This window comes from Enhydra lutris, unplaced genomic scaffold (genome assembly GCF_002288905.1).
Source record: "Enhydra lutris kenyoni isolate GAN:26980312 unplaced genomic scaffold, ASM228890v2 scaffoldscaffold5, whole genome shotgun sequence".
NCBI lineage: Eukaryota > Metazoa > Chordata > Mammalia > Carnivora > Mustelidae > Enhydra > Enhydra lutris.
In genome coordinates this window covers 18886513-18905697 of record NW_019154089.1, presented here as the reverse complement: position 1 = coordinate 18905697, position 19185 = coordinate 18886513, and the positions used below count along the sequence as shown (strand labels likewise).

At 43.1% G+C, this 19185-nt stretch overlaps 1 protein-coding gene across 1 annotated transcript in view; it reads right to left on the bottom strand.

The window, feature by feature from the left end:
- Nucleotides 1-433: 433 nt before the first annotated feature.
- The window catches only part of LOC111140829 (lymphocyte cytosolic protein 2), a 44042-nt gene continuing 25290 nt past the window's right edge, over nt 434-19185 (bottom strand). The window contains exons 8-21 of the mRNA XM_022493027.1: nt 18944-19041; nt 17336-17402; nt 17149-17232; nt 13906-13931; nt 13771-13790; nt 13569-13676; nt 12178-12208; nt 9963-9975; nt 9043-9172; nt 7008-7057; nt 4873-4967; nt 4189-4266; nt 2307-2462; nt 434-713 (exon numbers count right to left, since the gene is read on the bottom strand). Of these exons, the coding sequence (XP_022348735.1) occupies nt 591-713; nt 2307-2462; nt 4189-4266; nt 4873-4967; nt 7008-7057; nt 9043-9172; nt 9963-9975; nt 12178-12208; nt 13569-13676; nt 13771-13790; nt 13906-13931; nt 17149-17232; nt 17336-17402; nt 18944-19041 (1079 nt within the window). The 3' untranslated portion in view covers nt 434-590. The remainder of the gene's footprint in view (nt 714-2306; nt 2463-4188; nt 4267-4872; nt 4968-7007; nt 7058-9042; nt 9173-9962; nt 9976-12177; nt 12209-13568; nt 13677-13770; nt 13791-13905; nt 13932-17148; nt 17233-17335; nt 17403-18943; nt 19042-19185) is intronic.

The following is a 19185-nucleotide window of genomic DNA, read 5'->3' as shown; positions in this document are numbered from 1 at the left end:
GACAAATTAATTTTAATCCTAGGAAGTTATCCCCTCATATGTTTATCTTTTCATAAAAAAAGTACACAAAAATCCCCCCAGCGAAAAATACCAAATAAGAAAGGATGAAATCGTTTGAAGTCTCTTAAATTATTGCTGCCGAGAAAGTGAATTTTAGAAATTGTCAAATTATGTATAAAACTAAGGATTGCCTCTGACTAACAAAGGTTTGGCTATTTAAAAAAAAGTTTTATGTGATACCAAAAACTATTACTGTTTCAATTTTTTTAAACTGGCCTCAAATTATTTCTGTAGCTATGTAAACTTCTTTCAAAATACACATTTTTAAATGAATGATTATAGTGCACTACTAGACTTCAAGTGTGAACAGTATTACTCATGCACTTTACAAACATTGAAGAAGAATAAATAAATTATGAGATATTTGACAGTCTTCATTTCAAACACTTTTTTATGTGAAAGGTCAAAACCTTGTGCTCATGTTGAGGGGTTTGATTCAGTCCCAAGTGTTTCTCCATTCACCACCATTGACTGATCTTCCCATGCTGGCAACAGAGGCAGGAGGAAGTTTCGTCTGTTTGGCTAACTTGCTAGGGATAACCGGCAGAATGCGTTAACGTGCACTGGTATCTGGAGCCTCGGTTTTTCCCATCAATGAGCAGAAGTGGCATTTTCCTGAAGTAGTCAATAATATCTGACACAGACAAGAAGTCCTGAAAATTTCAAAATAAGGAGATACATCAACATTGGAATGAGTAGCATGAATTTCACCCTCAGTTGTTTTTGTTTTTTTTTTTATCTGCATAATTTCCTACCTCTTCAAGTCATGAGGATGGTGAGAAAAAATGTGTAATACTTGGGAAATATTTTAATGATTTCTACTATAGTACTTTGAAAAAAATAATTCCTCAACACCAACAAATTAGGGATAAAAGTCTATATTTATATTTATGTTATATGTAGATATATATATTTATATATTTTTTAACTTTATGGGGGTCATAAATAAGAGGTCTAATTATGATACCTTTGCCTTAGGGTTGCTCTGTTTGTGTCTTTGATTTTGGTTTCTGTATCCCTACTTCACTCTTAGTCACTAATAGTATGAGGAGGTATAAGGAATCAGGAGGTCAGACAGTGTCCCCGTGTCTGGAGCCGACATCCATAGCATTGCAGAAGGAATAATTCCTTCATGATCTCCCTGCTGTGTCCTCACTGCCACCTCACGCTCGCAAAGGCTCTGCAGCCAAATCTTTGTACCCATTGCCTTCATCACCTTATCCCTGACGGCCAGACAGGAAAAAAAAAACCATCCATCCTTCTAGACAGGGGTCAGAATCACACAGGCACCCCAGACAACATTACGCACTTCATCTGAGACTACCCTGCTGGATGCCTCCTTCCAGGACAGCAGCAAGGTGTGGTTTGTACTTGGGTTTTCCCACACCAGACGAACAGAAATTCTGGAGGGCAGACTTCTCTGCCCCTGCAGCACCTACGCAGCTCTAGCCACACTGAACCAGTGATCGAAACATTTGATCAGAAGCATGTGCTTTTTCCTACTCGTTTACATGATCATGAATTAAAAATACTTGGAGTAAAGTAGAAGCTAAGGCTTAATTCTTTTTCATTCTGGAAATGTTTGATTCAGCAGATCCTCTTCCTGGAACTTTGAACTTATAGAACATGTTTGGGGCTTAAGTTTAGCTGTTAGCTTCCTTTGCAAAAGCAGGGGTTTTTTTTTAATTACCATCCAAAAAATAATTAACATAAACACTGGCAAAACAGAGGAAAATTTCTCTGTCAGTTTGACCACCTTCATTGACCAAACCTCCATTTTAAGTGAGAAATGACCCAAGTATTTAAATAGTCACCACAACAAGAATTTTATTTTTTACCCCTTTCCAGATGTCAATTTTAAAAGATAGCCTTATAAGTACACTGCAATCTTGCGTTAAAATTATGTTAGAGAGGTGAATGATAGAAGGGACTTCCCTTTGACACCATCTAACTATCTATTTAATTTAAATGTTAATTTTTTAATTTTAAAAGTTAAAAGTTATACATGTGATCTTAGACTATTTGGAATTAAAGATATAGAGAAAGCCATAGAGAAAGACTCTATGGCACAGATAGCTACTGTTATTTTATTTCCTGCCACAGGCTTCATTAATGTGATCTTACTCTAACATTGCCATAGTATGGACTCTCAAAGAATGTCACAGTAGGGTTCCACATTGGCAGGTGTTCAGAAAGGCATAAATAAACAGAGGATTTGGGGAAGTTTTGCAACTGGAATTCCTTACCTCTTTCCCGCGGAGTCCAGTTCCCAACAAGTAAACTTGGCTTTCCTCTTGATAGCGGATCTGGATGTTGTAAACTTTATCTTTGTATAATACCATGAGGACATATGGATTGGTTATTGTTTTTTTAGAGCTGTCTCTAACCAGGAAAGTGCCATCCTAAAAGAATAAATTCCTGTTATTATGTGAGCAGTAAATGTCCATACTTCTTCTTCTTTTTTTTTTTTTTTTTCTTTACTATTTATTTTAAAGAGAGAGCACGAGGGCATGAGTAGGGAGAGGGGCAGAGAGAGGCAGAAAGAACCCTCAAGCCGACTCTCTGCTGAGCGGGGAGCCCAACTTAGGGCTTGATCCCAGGACCCTGACCTGAGCCGAAATCAAGAATCAGACGTTTAACTGACTTAGCCACCCGGGTACCCCAGTAAAGCCTATACTTGTATTGCCTATAGGAGCCATGGACAAGCCTCTAGAGATCTGGAAACTTAACCAGTTGACAAGTCAGTGAACATTTAGTTCCCTGAAGGGTTACAGTCCTAGGTGTCATGGATTTCTTGGTTGTCAAGAAGCAGCAAAGATTGTACCAGAAAAATTTCCAAATTTCAAAAAGAACCTCTTTGAAGTCTTTTGATGAAAAAGAAATCCCTTTTTTTGTAATAAAAGAAAATACTAAGTGGTTGAGTGGATAAAGGGCCAGACAAAATAAGGACTCTTTTGCTTTAACTAAAGATCTGTCTTCCTACTACTGGGTGCTAATTCACTAACCTTTTCTTTCCATAGCCAAAGTGAGAAAAGACACAAATGCCTCTGAAATTCACCCATTTTAAAACCTCACGATCACCACATCTTCATCATTAAACATCTGACCATAAACAAATGTGGACCATCCTGTGTTCTTACCACTTTTTTCTTCTATATATTAAAATAGTGTTGTGATTTGTCCTGTACTTTCAAATGTCACTCCATAAATTATTGCTACATAATATTTATACTGTAAAGATCTAATATTAAAATAGGATTAATTAGTAAGGCAGCTTTAAACTACTGCCTCATTTGTATGTTCAATCATGATGGCTTTAAAGAGATCAATCTACAAAAGTGGCTTTCGTATGTTCTTTTTATTTCGATTGAGTAAATTCCATTCAGAACCTCTTCTATTCAACAAATATACCTGTGGACCAGTGATTCACAGATTAGAATTTAGAATTTAGAGTTTTGAAAACTCCCAGAACCCACATAGAACACCCAACCAATGAAATCAGGTATCTCTCTAGATGAAACCCAAGAATCAGAATTTTTAAAGCCCCCCACGTGATTTAAATGTGCAGCTAAGATTGAGGATTATTCTTGTAGACTCAAAATGTGAGAGATGAAGAATCTTTGCTTTTCTTTCTCTCATGTATAGATTTAAGGTTAAGGTTCATCACCAGACCATAGGAGACCTGGTTAACCTAGAAATTTCTAGGGGAAAGGGCAAAAAGTTGCTGCTGCCTTTTTCCATATGGATCTCTTCACATCAGTGTGGATGGCAATTGTGTATTAAAGAATGAAGATGGAACCAGTAAGATGTTAGAAGTTTGGAAGAAAGGATCTCCTTTTGATAAGGTATGCTTCCTATGACAAGACAGACCTTTATCGTTAATAAAAATTTCCTCAGATTCTGCCAGCCGAATGATTGCCTTAATTTAGATTTTTCCCAGATTCTAGGACTCATTGCTATGGATGCTGGTAGGTCTAAAGTTGTCACTAATGGGTCCCCTTGGTATAACAGCATGAATATCACCTAGCAGAATTCCTAGCCTGTAATTGGTCCTCAATAAAAGCCAGTTCCCCTTTTCTCCTTCCATTAATATTTATAACTACTTAAAAATAAACTTTAGCACAGTACCTGGTTTATCTTTCTAAGAGCAGCTTCTGCCTCTGGTCGGGTAATGTAAGAAACATACCACTCTTCATTTAATGAATTCTGAAAATGTAAATTTTTAAAAACTGAATAAATTTTGCAGTTACATATGTAAGTGAAAAGAAAAGCCTCCAAGTAATCATTTTCATAAATCACCAACTCAATTCCATGAGCATTGAAACATTTGTTTTCTTAATTTGAATATGGAATCACTTATGTGGGGCTAAATAGAAGATACTTTGCATGAACCGCTCTTTATCATGACTTTGTTTGCAAAGGTAGTTGAGAATAAGCATTCCGTATATAATGGAAGCTTTAATCAGGAAAGATAGACGTAATAATTTCCTCAGTTTAGTATAATATACTTAATGAAAAATCTGGGTTAATGAGCAGTTAAGTGACTTATTCAAGGTCATAAGCTAGAAAACAAATGAAAAATAGGTTGTTTTTTTTTTCTCGTTGTTAAATGCAAAACACACATGTGCTATTAGAAGAGTCTGAAAAACACTAAGAAAAAAGAACATATTTTTCACCTGGATCCCTTCCCTTTAATTCACTTAAAAAAATTAAGGGTAACTTAAAATAATAATAAAATACAAAGGAGTATCAAATGGGAGGTTCTGGTTATTTGCTAGGAAAAAAAGAAAATAAAAACATATGCTTAATTACCTCTTCTTCGCCAGGAGCCAGTGATCGAGGTTTGTTTGGAACTGGCAAGGAGAAGTTTCTTCCTTCGACTCTAGGAGGTGGTCTGTGGTTAAGGCCTTCAAAAGTATAGCATTTTGAAAGTTAACTTGTTATAAGCTATTTTTCATTTCTATTATCACACATTTCCCCCCTTAAATGTCCTTACAATTGTTCCCAGCAATTAACATTTCTAGAAGCCATAGCTTCAAAATTAATGTTCACATGCTCAAAACTACAAGGGTTGCTGACTGTTCAGGCATCATTCTGTAGCCATGTCTGTGAAAGCTTGAGGACAATTCCACAAATTTGAATGATTTCTTAAATGTGTATGGCACATAATATAAAATAACTAGTCCATTAATGAAAAAGTCGCAGTCGTTTAAATGGGATTCTCAAAAAGAATATTCAAGAGACCAATTTTTCATAGGCTCCAGCACAACCAAAATGGATTCCCAACCACTGATATGGTGACAATGCAATAATAAAGAGAATTAGCTCCTCATTTGTTTACATAAGAAGAAATGTAAGTTATCCAAGACAAGGTGAAATTACCTTGAGGATATTGTTAGCTTCTAGAACTAGGGTTTGTGACCTACTATCCCGGATTGAATTTTCTAAAGGGGTAGAAGTGTTCAACTCTCACAGAAGACCCTCCCTACAACCTAATCCATCAGGAAGTCTGTGAGTTAGCTATAAATTACCCAGCGTTTGTGCCTCACCTTCCCTAACGTCTTACTGTCTCGTTTACGGTTCCCTGAAACTTTCTGAGTCTGACAATATGTTTCCCAATCTCAGCAGAGGATTGATTGTGTTGATTTGTAATTGCCAAGGTTGTTTTCTATATGCCAGATGGCTGTTAAGAACTGAAAAATTCTGTGAGCTGAACGGTCTCTGAATTATTCATGTGTCATTCACTCATTGTTCAACACATATTTATTCAGCGCTCCTCTGCCCAGGCCTTAAGTGAGGCACCCCTGTACCCTACCTTTAATCCTCACAGCAACACCGCAAGATGTGTATTATCTTCTTTGGAGAATGAGGGAACAGAGGCTCCTAGAGCCTGAACAAATCATGTGCTCTTAGTGGCTGGGTCAGGACTTGAACCTGTGATTCCCAAACATTATTCTGCATAAGTAAGAATCCCTGGGGGAGAGGGGTTTGAATCACCCAATCTGCATTTAATAAGCACTCCAGGTGGTTTCCATTGCTGGGTTGTTCCCTCCCTCAACAATATGCCCCAAGGGGCCAACTGCCGCCCCAGGCCACATAGCCAGAATTACCTGGGAAGGACTGAGGTCTCCTGGGCCAAGCTAGCAGGGTTCTTCACCATGGTGTTCCCTGGTGATAAGCAGAACAGACTGCCCTGACCTGCTCAGACGCCTTCTTAAGGCTCCTAAGGCCTAAACAGATTTTCCCTATCCCTACCTTTGCAGTCCAACATGGCAGGTACTTTATACTGTTTATTGAATGAAAGAAACCTAACTACATAGTCAGGTTAGTCAACAGCATCACACAAGAACTTGCTAGAAATGCAGACTCTCACATCCTACCCCAGACCCACTGAATTAGAATTTTAACACATTCTGTATTTATAATAAAGTTTGAGAACACTCTCAGCAAATACTTGTCATGGACACCCAGAAAAGGAATTAAAAATGCAGGTCCTCATCCAGACTTACTGAATCAGAATCCTGGAGGGTTGGGTTCTCCTAATTTGTATTTTAAACATGTTCCTCAACTCACAACTCAAGAATAGGTTCATTATAGAAACCTAACACTACAGAGAACGCCAGGCACTATCCTGAGCTCCAAATACAAAGAGCAGGGAGGAAGAGCTCTCTGTGCACAGATTAAGGCCAAGGCCACCTTTCTGAGGCCGTGTGTGTGTGTGTGTGTGTGTGTGTGTGTGTGTGTGTGTGTGTGTTTTATGTAGTAGCATCATAGCATTCCAACAGCCCTGCCACATGGCAGAAACTGCGTTAAATAATTGAATGAGAGAACATATCTTCTGGCTTTTAGGAAATAACCAGACCTTCGCCAAAAGGCTTTGGGATGGTTAGGAATCCAGTCATCAAGGCATATTGCCTGCAGTGGTCATTAGAGCCCAGAGTACAAACCTTGAGAGAAGTATGGTGGCAGGGAGGCACTCTGCGGGAAACCACTATTACTGCGGAGACAGAAAAAGAACAGATTTACGCTGGGTTGGGCTGAAGAGGCTGATGGGGAAGCTGGGCTAGGGAAACCCACTGAAAATGCTGTTTCGTTTGTGACTACTACCACCCCTCCCTGAAGCCTTGGCGCTGAGCAAAGAGGAGGGGCTGACAGGGCCCATCCCACTCCTGCCCAAGGTCAGTGGGATGCTAGTCAGCCCCAATGCTAATAGACTCTGATAGCCGAAACAATAAAAATCTATAAAAGGCATTGGAAGATTATTTTTAAGAGCTGGCTGCAATTTAAGGCCGGCCTTTTTGTTTGGGGAATAGCAGACGTCCTCTGGGGAGAGGACATTTCTTTTGGTTAAGAGCACATGTGAAGGGGCATGTCGTTTGGGAACAGTGAATCCTGGGGCCTGATGGTCCACAGAGGGGGAGGTGGCTGGATGAAAAACCCAGAGAGGGCCAGGTGGCCCGGACAGACAAAAACAGTATCTTCAGGGATGTGGGTGGGAGGAGGCGTTGCTTGCTCCGTGCTGAGCAGCCATTCCCCCACCCACTAGCCCAACGGATGTGGGAAACAGAGGCAGAAGAAAAATTATTAAATTTCCTTACCCACTGACAAGCCCTTGAAACGGGCAGAATGACAGTCCTCTAGGAAATTACCCCTACCTCAAGGCTTTGTTAAAGGCAAAGGGCAATCTTAGCCTGACCGACCCCTACCCCCCAACCAGGATGCTATAAGTCTACTTTAACAATTCCTTTGGAAACTTCATCTCTAAACCCTCCAAGATATGTGTTGATAATCATTCCCAAGCATATGGCCCACTGATACACATCTAAAGGGTCTCACACAAAGGTTTTATTACTGGTAATAAATAACATTTTTCCCAACAATAGCTAGCCCCTCAAGGTCCTGGAAACCTTGCTTCCAAAATTCCTTAGAGACTTACGCCATCCCTAACCCCCTCCCAACTTACAAGTATATAATGGACCATTCCTCACATCCTCCCCCCACAGCAGCTCTTTCTGCCCATGGGTCCTGTCCCCATGCTTTAATAAACCACCATTCTGCACCAAAGATGTCTCAAGAATTCTTTCTTGGTCATCAGCTCCAGACTGCACCCCACCGAACCTCACTTACATTCTAAAACTTTGTCACAACCCTGTCAGTCTGCTCTGCTCCGCAATGGCACTGAGTGGTCTTCAGCACCGAGGAAGGACAGGGTTGGAGCCCAGGGAGGGATGGAGTAGAATAAGAAAATGGCAGAAGAAAAACAGCGAGAAGATTGAGAAGAAACAGCAGAAAATCAAAGCAAGAGGCACACAGGGACAATGAAAAATTTCGAGACTCCTAGATATCGAGCTGGAGTAGCAAGGTCTTGCTGGTGGTTTTCTCCCATACCCAAGGTTGGGTATCTCCCTTTGCATAGTAGAGAATGAACATAAAGGCCTGGGGGCTCTGAGGACATGAGGGGCAGCTCCAGGGCTTATTTAGGAAGAAATGGCCTGTGTGTTTCTCCTGCTCCTGCCTCTGCCTCCAGACGGCCTCTCTGTGGGCGCTGAGAAACGCTGTTGCTGTTGAGAAAGCGGGCCTACTAGGGACAGAGCCTATGGAGTGTATTTGCAGCATCTGCTAGGTCCTCCCATCCTCGATCTGGATGAACTCCAAGTACTTAAATTAATTGGGTTTCTTGAGTGTAATTCACAAAGTGAAGGCTTTCTCCATTACTGCTCCAGGATCCATTCTGTCTGGGGTACCATGGGGCAGTCAATTCTGTACCCTTCCAATCCCAAGCACAAGGACTCCAAGAGCAGCAGCAGATTAACACGTGTGGTTGTTTATGCCCAGCCTGATTTTGTTTCTGAAGACCCAAAATGTTCTGACCTGGCTACCACTGGCTCATTTCTTTCTTCCCCAAACCACCCAACATGAGTTCTTATCAATGGACCTGGGTGTGATGTTAAGTTAGCACTGAAAGACAACGTTACCACAGACCTTTCAGAGAAAGCTCCAGGTATGTGAGGTGATGGGAGGGCGTGCTTGGGTGATGGCTTGGTGGATCTGGAAGGGAAAGTATTGGAGCTCATGGAAGGCATTGTGGGCTGAGGTAAAGGTCTTTGATGCACTGTGGGGGGAAAGGAAAAATAAAACAGATTGTCAGGATCCAAGTGTCACAGGAACCTTCCAGAACTGCTCCCCCATAAGTTAAAAACAGCTGGTCAAAAGATCAAATGTAATTATGAAGTGTTAGGCTGGAACCCCACCCCCAGGGTTTTTCTAGATGGTTTGCCACCTTAGGGTGGCCATTCCATAACATTCTCTATAATATACGTTTATCTTATCTTTTTATTTTTGAAATGCTTTCTTGGCAGAAAATTGTCAGTTGGAAACTATATGAATTTCAGAAATGAATTTCACAAGTTTTGTTTTACATAAGCCAAATTTTATGCTGTCTCATTTATCTACAGTTAGTGATCCTTTCCTGTATTAGAAGGTATAAATACTAGAAATTTTTCTATCAAGCCACGTATGCAATTTTTAATTTTGCTGTACTATTATTTGCACCATTACTTATGAACATAACAGTTCTCTTTGGTAACCCAGATAAATAATGCAGTATATGAACTGATATATTTCTACTTAATACTGATTTAACAACTATAATTTATTCTTTTTTTTTAAGATTTTATTTATTTATTTGAGATAGAGGGAAAGCAAGAGCAGGGGCAGAGGGAGAAGCTCTGGGCTTGATCCCAGGACTCCACGATCATGACCTGAGCAGAAGGCAGATGCTCAACAAACTAAGCCACCCAGGCACCCCATGGGTTTCTGTACTAAATAATTCTATGTGAAAGCCCGAGCAGAAAAATGAAGGAATGAGTTATAAGTTGTAAGAAAGCTTTTTCTGAACATACCATCATCTTCATCCTGGTAAGGGAAAGAAAAGAAAAGAAAAAAAGGTATTAGCCTATCATCAAAACATAATTACTAAAAGAATTGCATTTCTTAATCATAGAAATGTCTCTCTTTAACAGTTGTGTATCTCCATAATAAATACAAATGTGGAGAACAGTAGAGCTTGTTAAGAGGTTCACAATTTCTTAATACAAACAATCATTTAAGGACACTCCAATCTGAGACTCTCAGAAAAGATTCTGAGGTGCCCAAAAGGACCAAAAGACACAATAACAGTGGCAGTATCTACTATGAGCCCCAAAGATTTATACACAATGTCTTATCCCATTCTCCTAGCAACCCTTTAAAAATTTAACATCCTCATTTTACAAACGGAAACGTGGTGCTCAGGAAGGAGTCCTAACTTGCCAAGGGTTACAGAAATGGATTAGGCCCCTAATTTGTCTGGCCCAAGGCTCTGCTCCTTTCTGCCATGCCCCTTAAAAGCAACTCCACCTTCCTTATGGACCACGTGGTTTACAAGGTGTCTACACTGCTTAACATTTATCTCCAGGCAACCTATGAAATAGGCAAGGGAGGAGCTATTTGCTGTACTCCTTAGGTGAGAAATGATGTTCCAAGAGGCAAAATGATTTTGCCATTGACCAGAAGGCCAAAACTGCCAACTTGGACATGTTTTGATAGGCCAACACACTAGCAAAGAAAGATCACCTTATTCAAAATATTGTTGCAAGGACTGTGTTGGTTATTACAAGCGCCTGGTATATGGGGAGTGCTCAGTGAAAGTCAGTTGTCATTAGTCCTACCATTGAGATAAGAAGAGTCATAGCCAGAATAGTTCATCCCAGTTGGCCAACTGGGAGTCCCAGCAAAGTGCTGCATAGATAAATGTACATGGGCTCACTGAAGCCCACAGTGAAATCCCTCTTCAACCCCATAGCAACCATGTTATGTTTCCTTCTACAGCTCTCAGATTCTCATGACATGAGCATCAATCCTTCCATAAACTAGGAACCTCAAGAGTATAATGTTTCCCTCACTTTCCACCTTGTCTCCTCTTTGTCCCTGTGACTCTGCAGCCAAAATGCTATCCCTACTGTCCCCATAGGGTGAACAGGAATTGTCACCCACCTACCTTTGCTGTGTACATTCCTGAGGCAGGAATGCGCCCGGGATTTTTTTTTAGGATGACTCTATTCTGTGCCCTCCCCATCATTCAATGACATCATAAACCTCACCTCTAAGAAGTCAACCCCGACCCCTCAAGCCCCATCAATTACTTTCTTGCCTCCACCTCTAGAGCTCATTTCATGATCATTTGCTGTTTACAATGTTGGGTGTGGGTCTGCCTGTCTTTCATATCCTAGCACTGTATCTGAACCATCACAGCATCTACCACAGAGCTACAAGACAGCAGGCACTTGTGGGCTAAGACCTTACACAGTGGTAGGGGTGTGATCACCTTCAGAGGGCTTATAGTGTAAAGGAAACCAGACAGACCTGAATTCCTATCTGGCTAATCAGTAGCTGTGCAACTTGTGATGAGTCTCTTACCCCTTTTGAGCTTTGATTTCCTCTTAGTAAAATAAAAAACAATGACTCTTCATAGGGTCATTAAATGCAAAACGTGTAAAGCTGGGGTGACCAACTACCCCAGTCCCAGTTTGCCTGAAACTGATGGGGATTCTGGGACATAAGATTTTCATTGCTAAAACTGACCTAAAACTTTCATTGCTGCTCCCCAGGCAAACAGCTCATCATCCAAAAGCCACTAGCTCACCAACATGCACACAGTAGGCATTCAATAACTGCTATTCCCCCTCTTATTCAGGTCATGAAGTTATTAAAAGGGAAAACAGAGGCCTTGTAAACTTTGTTGCGAGGCCTAGACTCTTGGGCATCCCTCCCTCCTTTTATCCTTCCCTCCAGCTATGGTTACTTTACCCTGTGAATTACCACCTGGCCATGGGGCTGGGACTCATCCAGCCACCCTGGGAGCTCTCAGAGGGACCAGAGCTAAGCAATGCCTCACTGTGGACAGGAGGAAAGATGGAGGCCCCAACAGGCTCCAGTATTTAGAAGCCTACTGTGTGCCTTCCTTGGTCTGTACGCTGGTCTTCAGTGAAGTCTGAGAAAGGCATGGCCCCAAGCTTCGCAGAGCCTGCACTAAATTTCCCTGTGCCAAGCATTTACCAGATGGCATTTTGTACTTACGTTCTCTCTTCTGTCTTGTCCCCATCCATGCCTGAAATGAATTAGGGCAAAGAAAAAGACTTGAACATGAAGAGTTCCAACGAGCCAGCCTCAGAATGCAGATAGTTTCACTTACTCTAATAATGAGAAATCAAACCCACTGAGCTGTGTCAAAATGGAGGAGGAAAAAACAAACAAACAAAAAACACCCCAGCAGAAAAGCCAGGGAGCAGGAATGGAGGGAGGGTTTGGTGACTCAGTGTTCTGTCACCATTGAGAGCTGAGCTAGGCAAGCCCTTATTCTTTTAGCTACTGCAGCAAATAATTACATATATATAAAAAAGGTTTAGTCAGCAAACTAACTCTTTAGTAGCTATTAAATTTCACTGAGTAGATGTTTCTCCAAGCAAATGAAAACATTTTAGGTAATATTCTCCTTTGCTGATGTCTTAAAACAGCCATCTTGGGGCTCACCCTTCGGGTGAAGGGAAAGAAGCTGGAAAATGCCACGGCTCTGGGACTTTTCCCAGCTGCACAATCTAGTCAGGCAGATTTGGTGACAGCTGCCTTTGAGCTCTGGCAGGCAGCTGTGTGTCTGGGCCCACGTCAGGTTCTCCTTGGACAGGGGGATATCTGTCAGATGCTTCACCTGCCATCCTCCTATCATGTGTTTATTTAAGATACAGATATTTTGTTCATTATGTATTTTTTACATTCATTTTGGTTATTAAGAAGATTCCATTAAAACAATCCATTCAAATATTAACTTGATTACTGAGGGTTTTTTTCCGGTGCCTTCTGGCCATGGCCCCCGTTTAATCCAGAAGCCAGAGCTATGAAGCCTGATTACACTGATGAGAAAAAACAGAAGCCTTGGTTATGCTCTTAGTGAGTAAGGAGTACAGTGGAGCCTGACCCCCAATACATGTATGCTTTTGGTACACAGAACCCAAAAGACTTCACAGTAAATATAAAAAATTAGAGCAGTCTTCAGTATTCTCCCATTATAAAATGTGACTGAACATTGAAGAAGATGCTTACAGTGACCTAAAAACCTCTCCCAATTATGTCCTCTCTGCTACATGTCTTGAAAAATGACGTGCCAGTTACTGTTCCTATGTACTGAGATGAAAGGAAAAACACGAACATGGGTTCGATGGGCTGAGGAGACGTTCTCCACAGACAGCAGCCATTCCCATCCTCCTGAGGAAGCATCACTCCACTCCTTCCTTTGCTAGATCACTATCCCCTTCAAAAGGACCCAGGACTTGACATCCAACCTGAGAAGCCAGAATTCCTCAACCCCCAGGGGCAAAACCACCCACAATTTTCGGTTCCTTGTAGGCTACTGCTGGGCAGATTGTTGGCGTGACCGCTCTAAATGAGGAACTCAGGCAACAGAAGACAGTTACCTGGGCACAGGTGGCTTCTTCCCTGGCAGGGGGCTACCCCTGTCATGCCTTTCGGTGGCTGGCGGTAAAGGAGGCTTCTGCATCTTGGGTAAATGCTCCCCGAGAGGCCTGCAGAGTTGAGAGAAAGGAGGGGTGAGAAATGTTACTGTGTCTCTGGGGCATGTACCATGTTCCCTCACACAAAGACAACAGGGCACCTTACCTTCCGGCAGGGGCCGAGGGCTGTAAGACAGGAGGGACGAGATGTGAGTGTCCTCAACACTTTTCAAAGAATAAAGACAAGACCCACAATAAAACAAAAATAAAAACAACCAAAACAAACCAGGGGAGCACTTACCTTGTCAGGAAATGGTGGCTTCTTTCCTGTAAAGGACAAACATCAGGCAGGCCTTGAATACTTGATCGGATAAGCAGGAGGTATTAAAGCCTAGTTTGACGAGCCCTTGAGTCCCAGGCCTGAGGGGGCTGACTGGGTGTGAGCACTGGAGAATCATAGACTTCAGACCTGGGAGAGGCCCACATAGAGTCCCTAATTTTACAGGTTCAGAGAAATTAAGTGACTAGCCCAAGGCCACACAGAATTGTATACATACAATGTTCTGGATTCTGGGCTTCTTTTCAACCTTTGATTTCATGCAACTGATAATAAGAAGGATGAATGTCTCCTTGGGATTTTGTGCCTCTTTCATTGACTAAGAAGTCCTTTGTATAACCTAAGTTTCTTCCTCTATCTGAAATAAACCCATTTGCCCCGGAGGGGTTAATTTTACCCCAATCCCGTGGTACATTGGACATTACATAAAGTATTACACTTACTTTCTGGAAAAACTTTTAATTTGGGGAAGAGCATTTTGGGAGATCCTCCTGGTGGTGTGCAAGCCACTTTGTCTTAATTTTGGTTGGGTTTGGTTTCTTGCATGCTTTTACTTTTTTCTTGGAACAGACGACATGCAGGCTCCCTAAAGAAATGCTAGGTGTACCTGAGAACTCTGCATTGCCAAATTGGTCAAAGCCATTTTTTTAAAAGGTATTTATTCATTTATTTATTTGACAGAGAGAGAGAGAGATCACAAGTAGGCAGAGAGGCAGTCAGAGAGAGAGGGGGAAGCAGGCTTCCCGCCGAGCAGAGAGCCCGATGCGGGGCTCCATCCCAGGACCCCAAGATCACGACCTGAGCCGAAGGCAGAGGCCCAACCCCCTGAGCCACCCAGGCGCCCCAAAGCAATTTATTTTTTATTCTGTCCGAAGTCCCTTCGCGTAGATATGCCCTATGTTTCCAATACAATAAAAAGTACCACTTAACTGCATTTAACCAGCTCTTCGAGCAAGTCATTTAAGCTCTTTGAGTCTCAATTTGCTTACCTGTAAAATGAGGATTAGAACCTAAAAATGCATAGGTTTGCTGTAAGGATTCGGTGACAATTTATATGCAGGGTCAGGCATACGATCCACGGGTGCTGACAACTGCTAGATACTTCCTCTTTCCCTCCGTCTCTCCCATACTTCTGTGCAGTTAATCCCCCAGGGTGAATGATGGGATTTTCACAGCAGGATGTACAGCCCAGGCTCCTGGCAGGTCCTAAGAATCTGTCCTACTGTGAAGAGCTCACTGCCCAGTGGGAGACAGTTTTGTTGGTCTAAGAAATGTTTATTATTCATAACACTCTGGCTTAGGATGGAAACCCTACTTTACAGGGTTACGCAGAAAATTTAGATTTATATTCTTAGGCTTAAGTCGATTTTCTTTCTTTCTTTTTTTTAATCTTCTGATGTATGCATATTCTCTGGGCACAGTCTCTGTTAGGAGCCCTGTTAAGAGCCACTCTCAAAACATCATGGACAAGGAAGCAATCAAGAGTATGTATTGTCGGGCGCCTGGGTGGCTCAGTGGGTTAAGCCTCTGCCTTCAGCTCAGGTCATGATCTCAGGGTCCTGGGATCAAGCCCCACATCGGGTTCTCTGCTCAGCGGGGAGCCTGCTTCCCCCTCTCTCTCTGCCTGCCTCTCTGCCTCCTTGTGATCTCTCTCTCTCTGTCAAATAAATAAATAAAATCTTTAAAAAAAAAAAAGAGTATGTATTGTCAAGAAAGGGTCTCTTTATAAACAGTTCTTTGGGGAGCCCTGGTGTCTCAGGTCATGATCCCGGGGTCCTGGGATGGAGCCCCGCATCGCATCATTGGGCTCCCTCCTCAGTGGGGAGTCTGCTTCTCCCTCTGCTCCTCCCCCTGCTCTTTCTCCTTCTCTCACTCTCTCTCTCTCTCTGTCTCAGTAAATAAATAAAAATCTTTAAAAAATTTAAAAAAACAAACAAATCATTTTTTATAAAAAAAATCTTTTAAGAGGAGACTTTTGTTCAAGAAGTGACTCTGAAGGATTTGATGTCTGCTTCTGATAGTAAGCAGGTCTGGGATCTGAACTTGAATCTCCCTGTCTCCATTGTCACATAATTTGAACAGCCCTCTGCAGCAGACCATTCTGAATTCAAAAACAGCTGACAGAGCTTTGCCTGAGTCATCAGAGCTGTGGTCCAGTTGGGGAAACCACAGCAAGCAAAAGAACTGAGGTTCATTTGCACACAGAGAGGAACCTGACGCCACCCGAGACTACTGCCTTGCTCAGAGTGCTGGTCAGGAAGGCTAGGTGTGGCCGAAATTCGGGGCCCCTTCTCCTACAAGGCTCCTAGCCCCCTCCCCAGAACTCCCTACCCCAGAGCAAGGAAGATCCAGGGTCTCTGACTATAACACGATGTCACTGGAAAAAGAGCACCCACTTTAAAGTCAGAAAGACCTGGGTTCAAATCCAACAGTGAGTTATGCAAATGTGAGAGAGTTCTTCAACTTCTGTCAACTTCAGCTTCATGGTCTGCAAAACGGGAGGAATAATTCACTCCCTTCATTGGATCGTTGTGAGGATAATGTAGGTAAATTATTTTTGGTAGGTAAAGTACTGACCCCGGAGGGGTGCTCAATAAACGGTTGCTAAGTTTTAGAATTGAATTGGAAATAGCTTTATAGACGGGTGGCCACACTCTAAGAACACTCTGGGCTGATTCTGGGGGGGAAGGGACTATAGGATACCCACAGTTTGATCAACTGCTCATGACAACAATAAACAACCCTGACATTTGAATAGCACCTTGGAGTTTTATCAGGCGTCTTCTCCCTACAGAACTGCTGCCTTACAAATAAGGAGACGACTCTGAACACATGCGGTCCCTGCAGTCAGTAAGCTGGTCAGTAGCAGCCGAGACAGCTGACAACAGCTCTCCCAGACATCCGGTCTCTGCCCAGCCTCCCGGAGGACGATGAGATGTGGGTACACCCGGCCCCCATGAAGAGGCAGCCCCAGCATAGGGCTGACAGCTGGAGTTCTGCAGTCCATCTGATCTCAGGTTGAGTCTCTACCCCCATCACTGGGTAGCTGAGTCATCTGGGAAAGTTATCTCTTTGGGCCTCAGTTGCCTCATCTCTGAAATGAGGATGATGCCAATAGTCCTACATTGTGGTGGTGCATGTGAAATTCATGCCGTAAGCACTCTATAAATATTGGCTGCTGTCACTATGCATCAAATAGATACCAACCTAGTGTGAAGGGCTCTCTGTCAAATGGGGCTAATGAACGATCGAGGGGAGGTTTCGTGCTTCTGTCTATGGAAGGAGCAGGAACTGGAAGGGAAAAAGACGGAAGTCAATTTCAAGAATAAAGCGTTGGCTGGGGCTGAGGGGACAGGTGTGCTGGAGGGCAAGGGAGGGCAGTCCCCATACTTACGTTTTGCTGTCTTATGGTTTCTACTTCTGCTAGGCTCTTCATGGTTTGGTTGGGGTGGGGGGAGTGGCTGTTTAAAAAAGATCCACATTAGGCAGCATCTCATTAGGATACATCTACAAGTCCTATGGCTTTAATGCCCCCAATCTGTCTGACTCTGTTCACTTTCCTGTCATTTCTCTCCTGGACAATAACCTCTTACCTGAGTTCCCCCATCCCATACCCTTCCATCCAGGGTATTATCTGCATGGCAGGGAAATGAGCAAGTCAGTCGCCTGCCAAGCCCTCGAGCGGCCCCTACCACATAGGAACATAGTAAAAACTCGTCATGTGTCCACCGTTCCAACTTCTTAGACTCCTCTCTCCAGTGCCTACTGGGCTCCCACTCCAAATGTCTTCTTACAGTTCCTGCAAGATCTCAAGCTCATGCCCTACTTCTCATCTCAGTGATTGTGTTTCCCTCTGCCTAGAATGTTCCTTCCCCAGCTCCTGTCACAACTGGCCCATTCTGTTCAGCTCAATGTCACCTTCCCACCCATTATCGTGTTACTGGGTTTTCTGTCTCCCTAACCACACATAACTGCTCAAATTGTCTTTTGCATACATCTACTTACTTGTTTAGTATCTGTCTCCCCCTGACCAAAATTGAAGTGTTATAAAAGCAGGGACCTTATTCGTCTTGTCCGTGCTCTAGTCCCAGCAGCTAGAACACTGCTTGGCACACAGTAGTGGCCAATAGCGATCTGTTGACGGAATGAGTGAATTCTGCATCCCAGTAATGGAGGTGGAGGCCTTCAGTTTTCAAAGCAAAATGCTTTGTAGATCAATTCGGCTCCCTGAGCCCCTTTGCAAGAAAACTGCACAAGCAGGAGAAAGCCATATATGCTTAGATGAAAGGTCCTAACTGTGGTGTGGTCTGCATTTTGAGATTTGGGGAAAACAACGTTCCTTCCAACCCTGACATTTTGGCAATTGCCACCGCTGTTAAAGTGCTCCGATCCCTTACGAAGAAAACACATTTCCAGCTATTAACATATTAGCCTGAATTTCTCGGGGTCTCTCTGGGTACTTAACTGGACTCACAGGACCTGAAGCTGTCAGCTTGAAGAAAGAGGAGAGGCGGTTTGCTGCCTGTCTCTCTCCCACTGGGTTCCCCGCATTGTAAGCCTCCGGGGCTCAAGCCACGGCTCGCGGAATTTCCGCTTCTGGCCGGCAGGTGGCGCACGTCTTACAGGCTAGAGAAGGTGCTAGGGACCCACGCGACAGGGATGGGGGCGACTTACTGACCTTGGTCCCTTGAGTTTATTTCACAGTTTTTATTAATTTCAAAGCTGGGAAATAATAGCAATACTTCATTATTGAAGTAGGTTACATTGTTTTGGGTAAAAAGAAAATGCCGGTGATAGGCCCTACGACCTAAGTAAAAATCACTAGCATGTCACCCCCAAACCCCACCCCCTACCACTGCAAGTGCCTGGGCTTGCATGTTCCCAGCCTATATACAATCTTTTCTTACTAGTCACCATTGGATAAATATATGTAGAGTCTTCTCTCTGGCAAAGGAGGGATCAAAGTGGACATAGCACCAAGGAAGAAAGCAAGGAGGCCTACCGGGTGACTCCGGCCTGCGGGCGGAGGAGGGAGCCCAGCCATTGGTCTCTGTGGAGGCACGGGCGGCTGCTGCGAGGCTTTGCTGGAGGGGGGTCGGTCTGCGGAAGGGCAAGAGCAGTAGGGTAGTGAAATGAAAGCAGAAATGCCACACCAAAGCAGGGTAAGTTGTCCAGGACGGGCAGACCCCTGCCGGGTTCTAAGCATCAGTGTGCTGGGGGGAGGGGGCATCCCATCCCACAGAC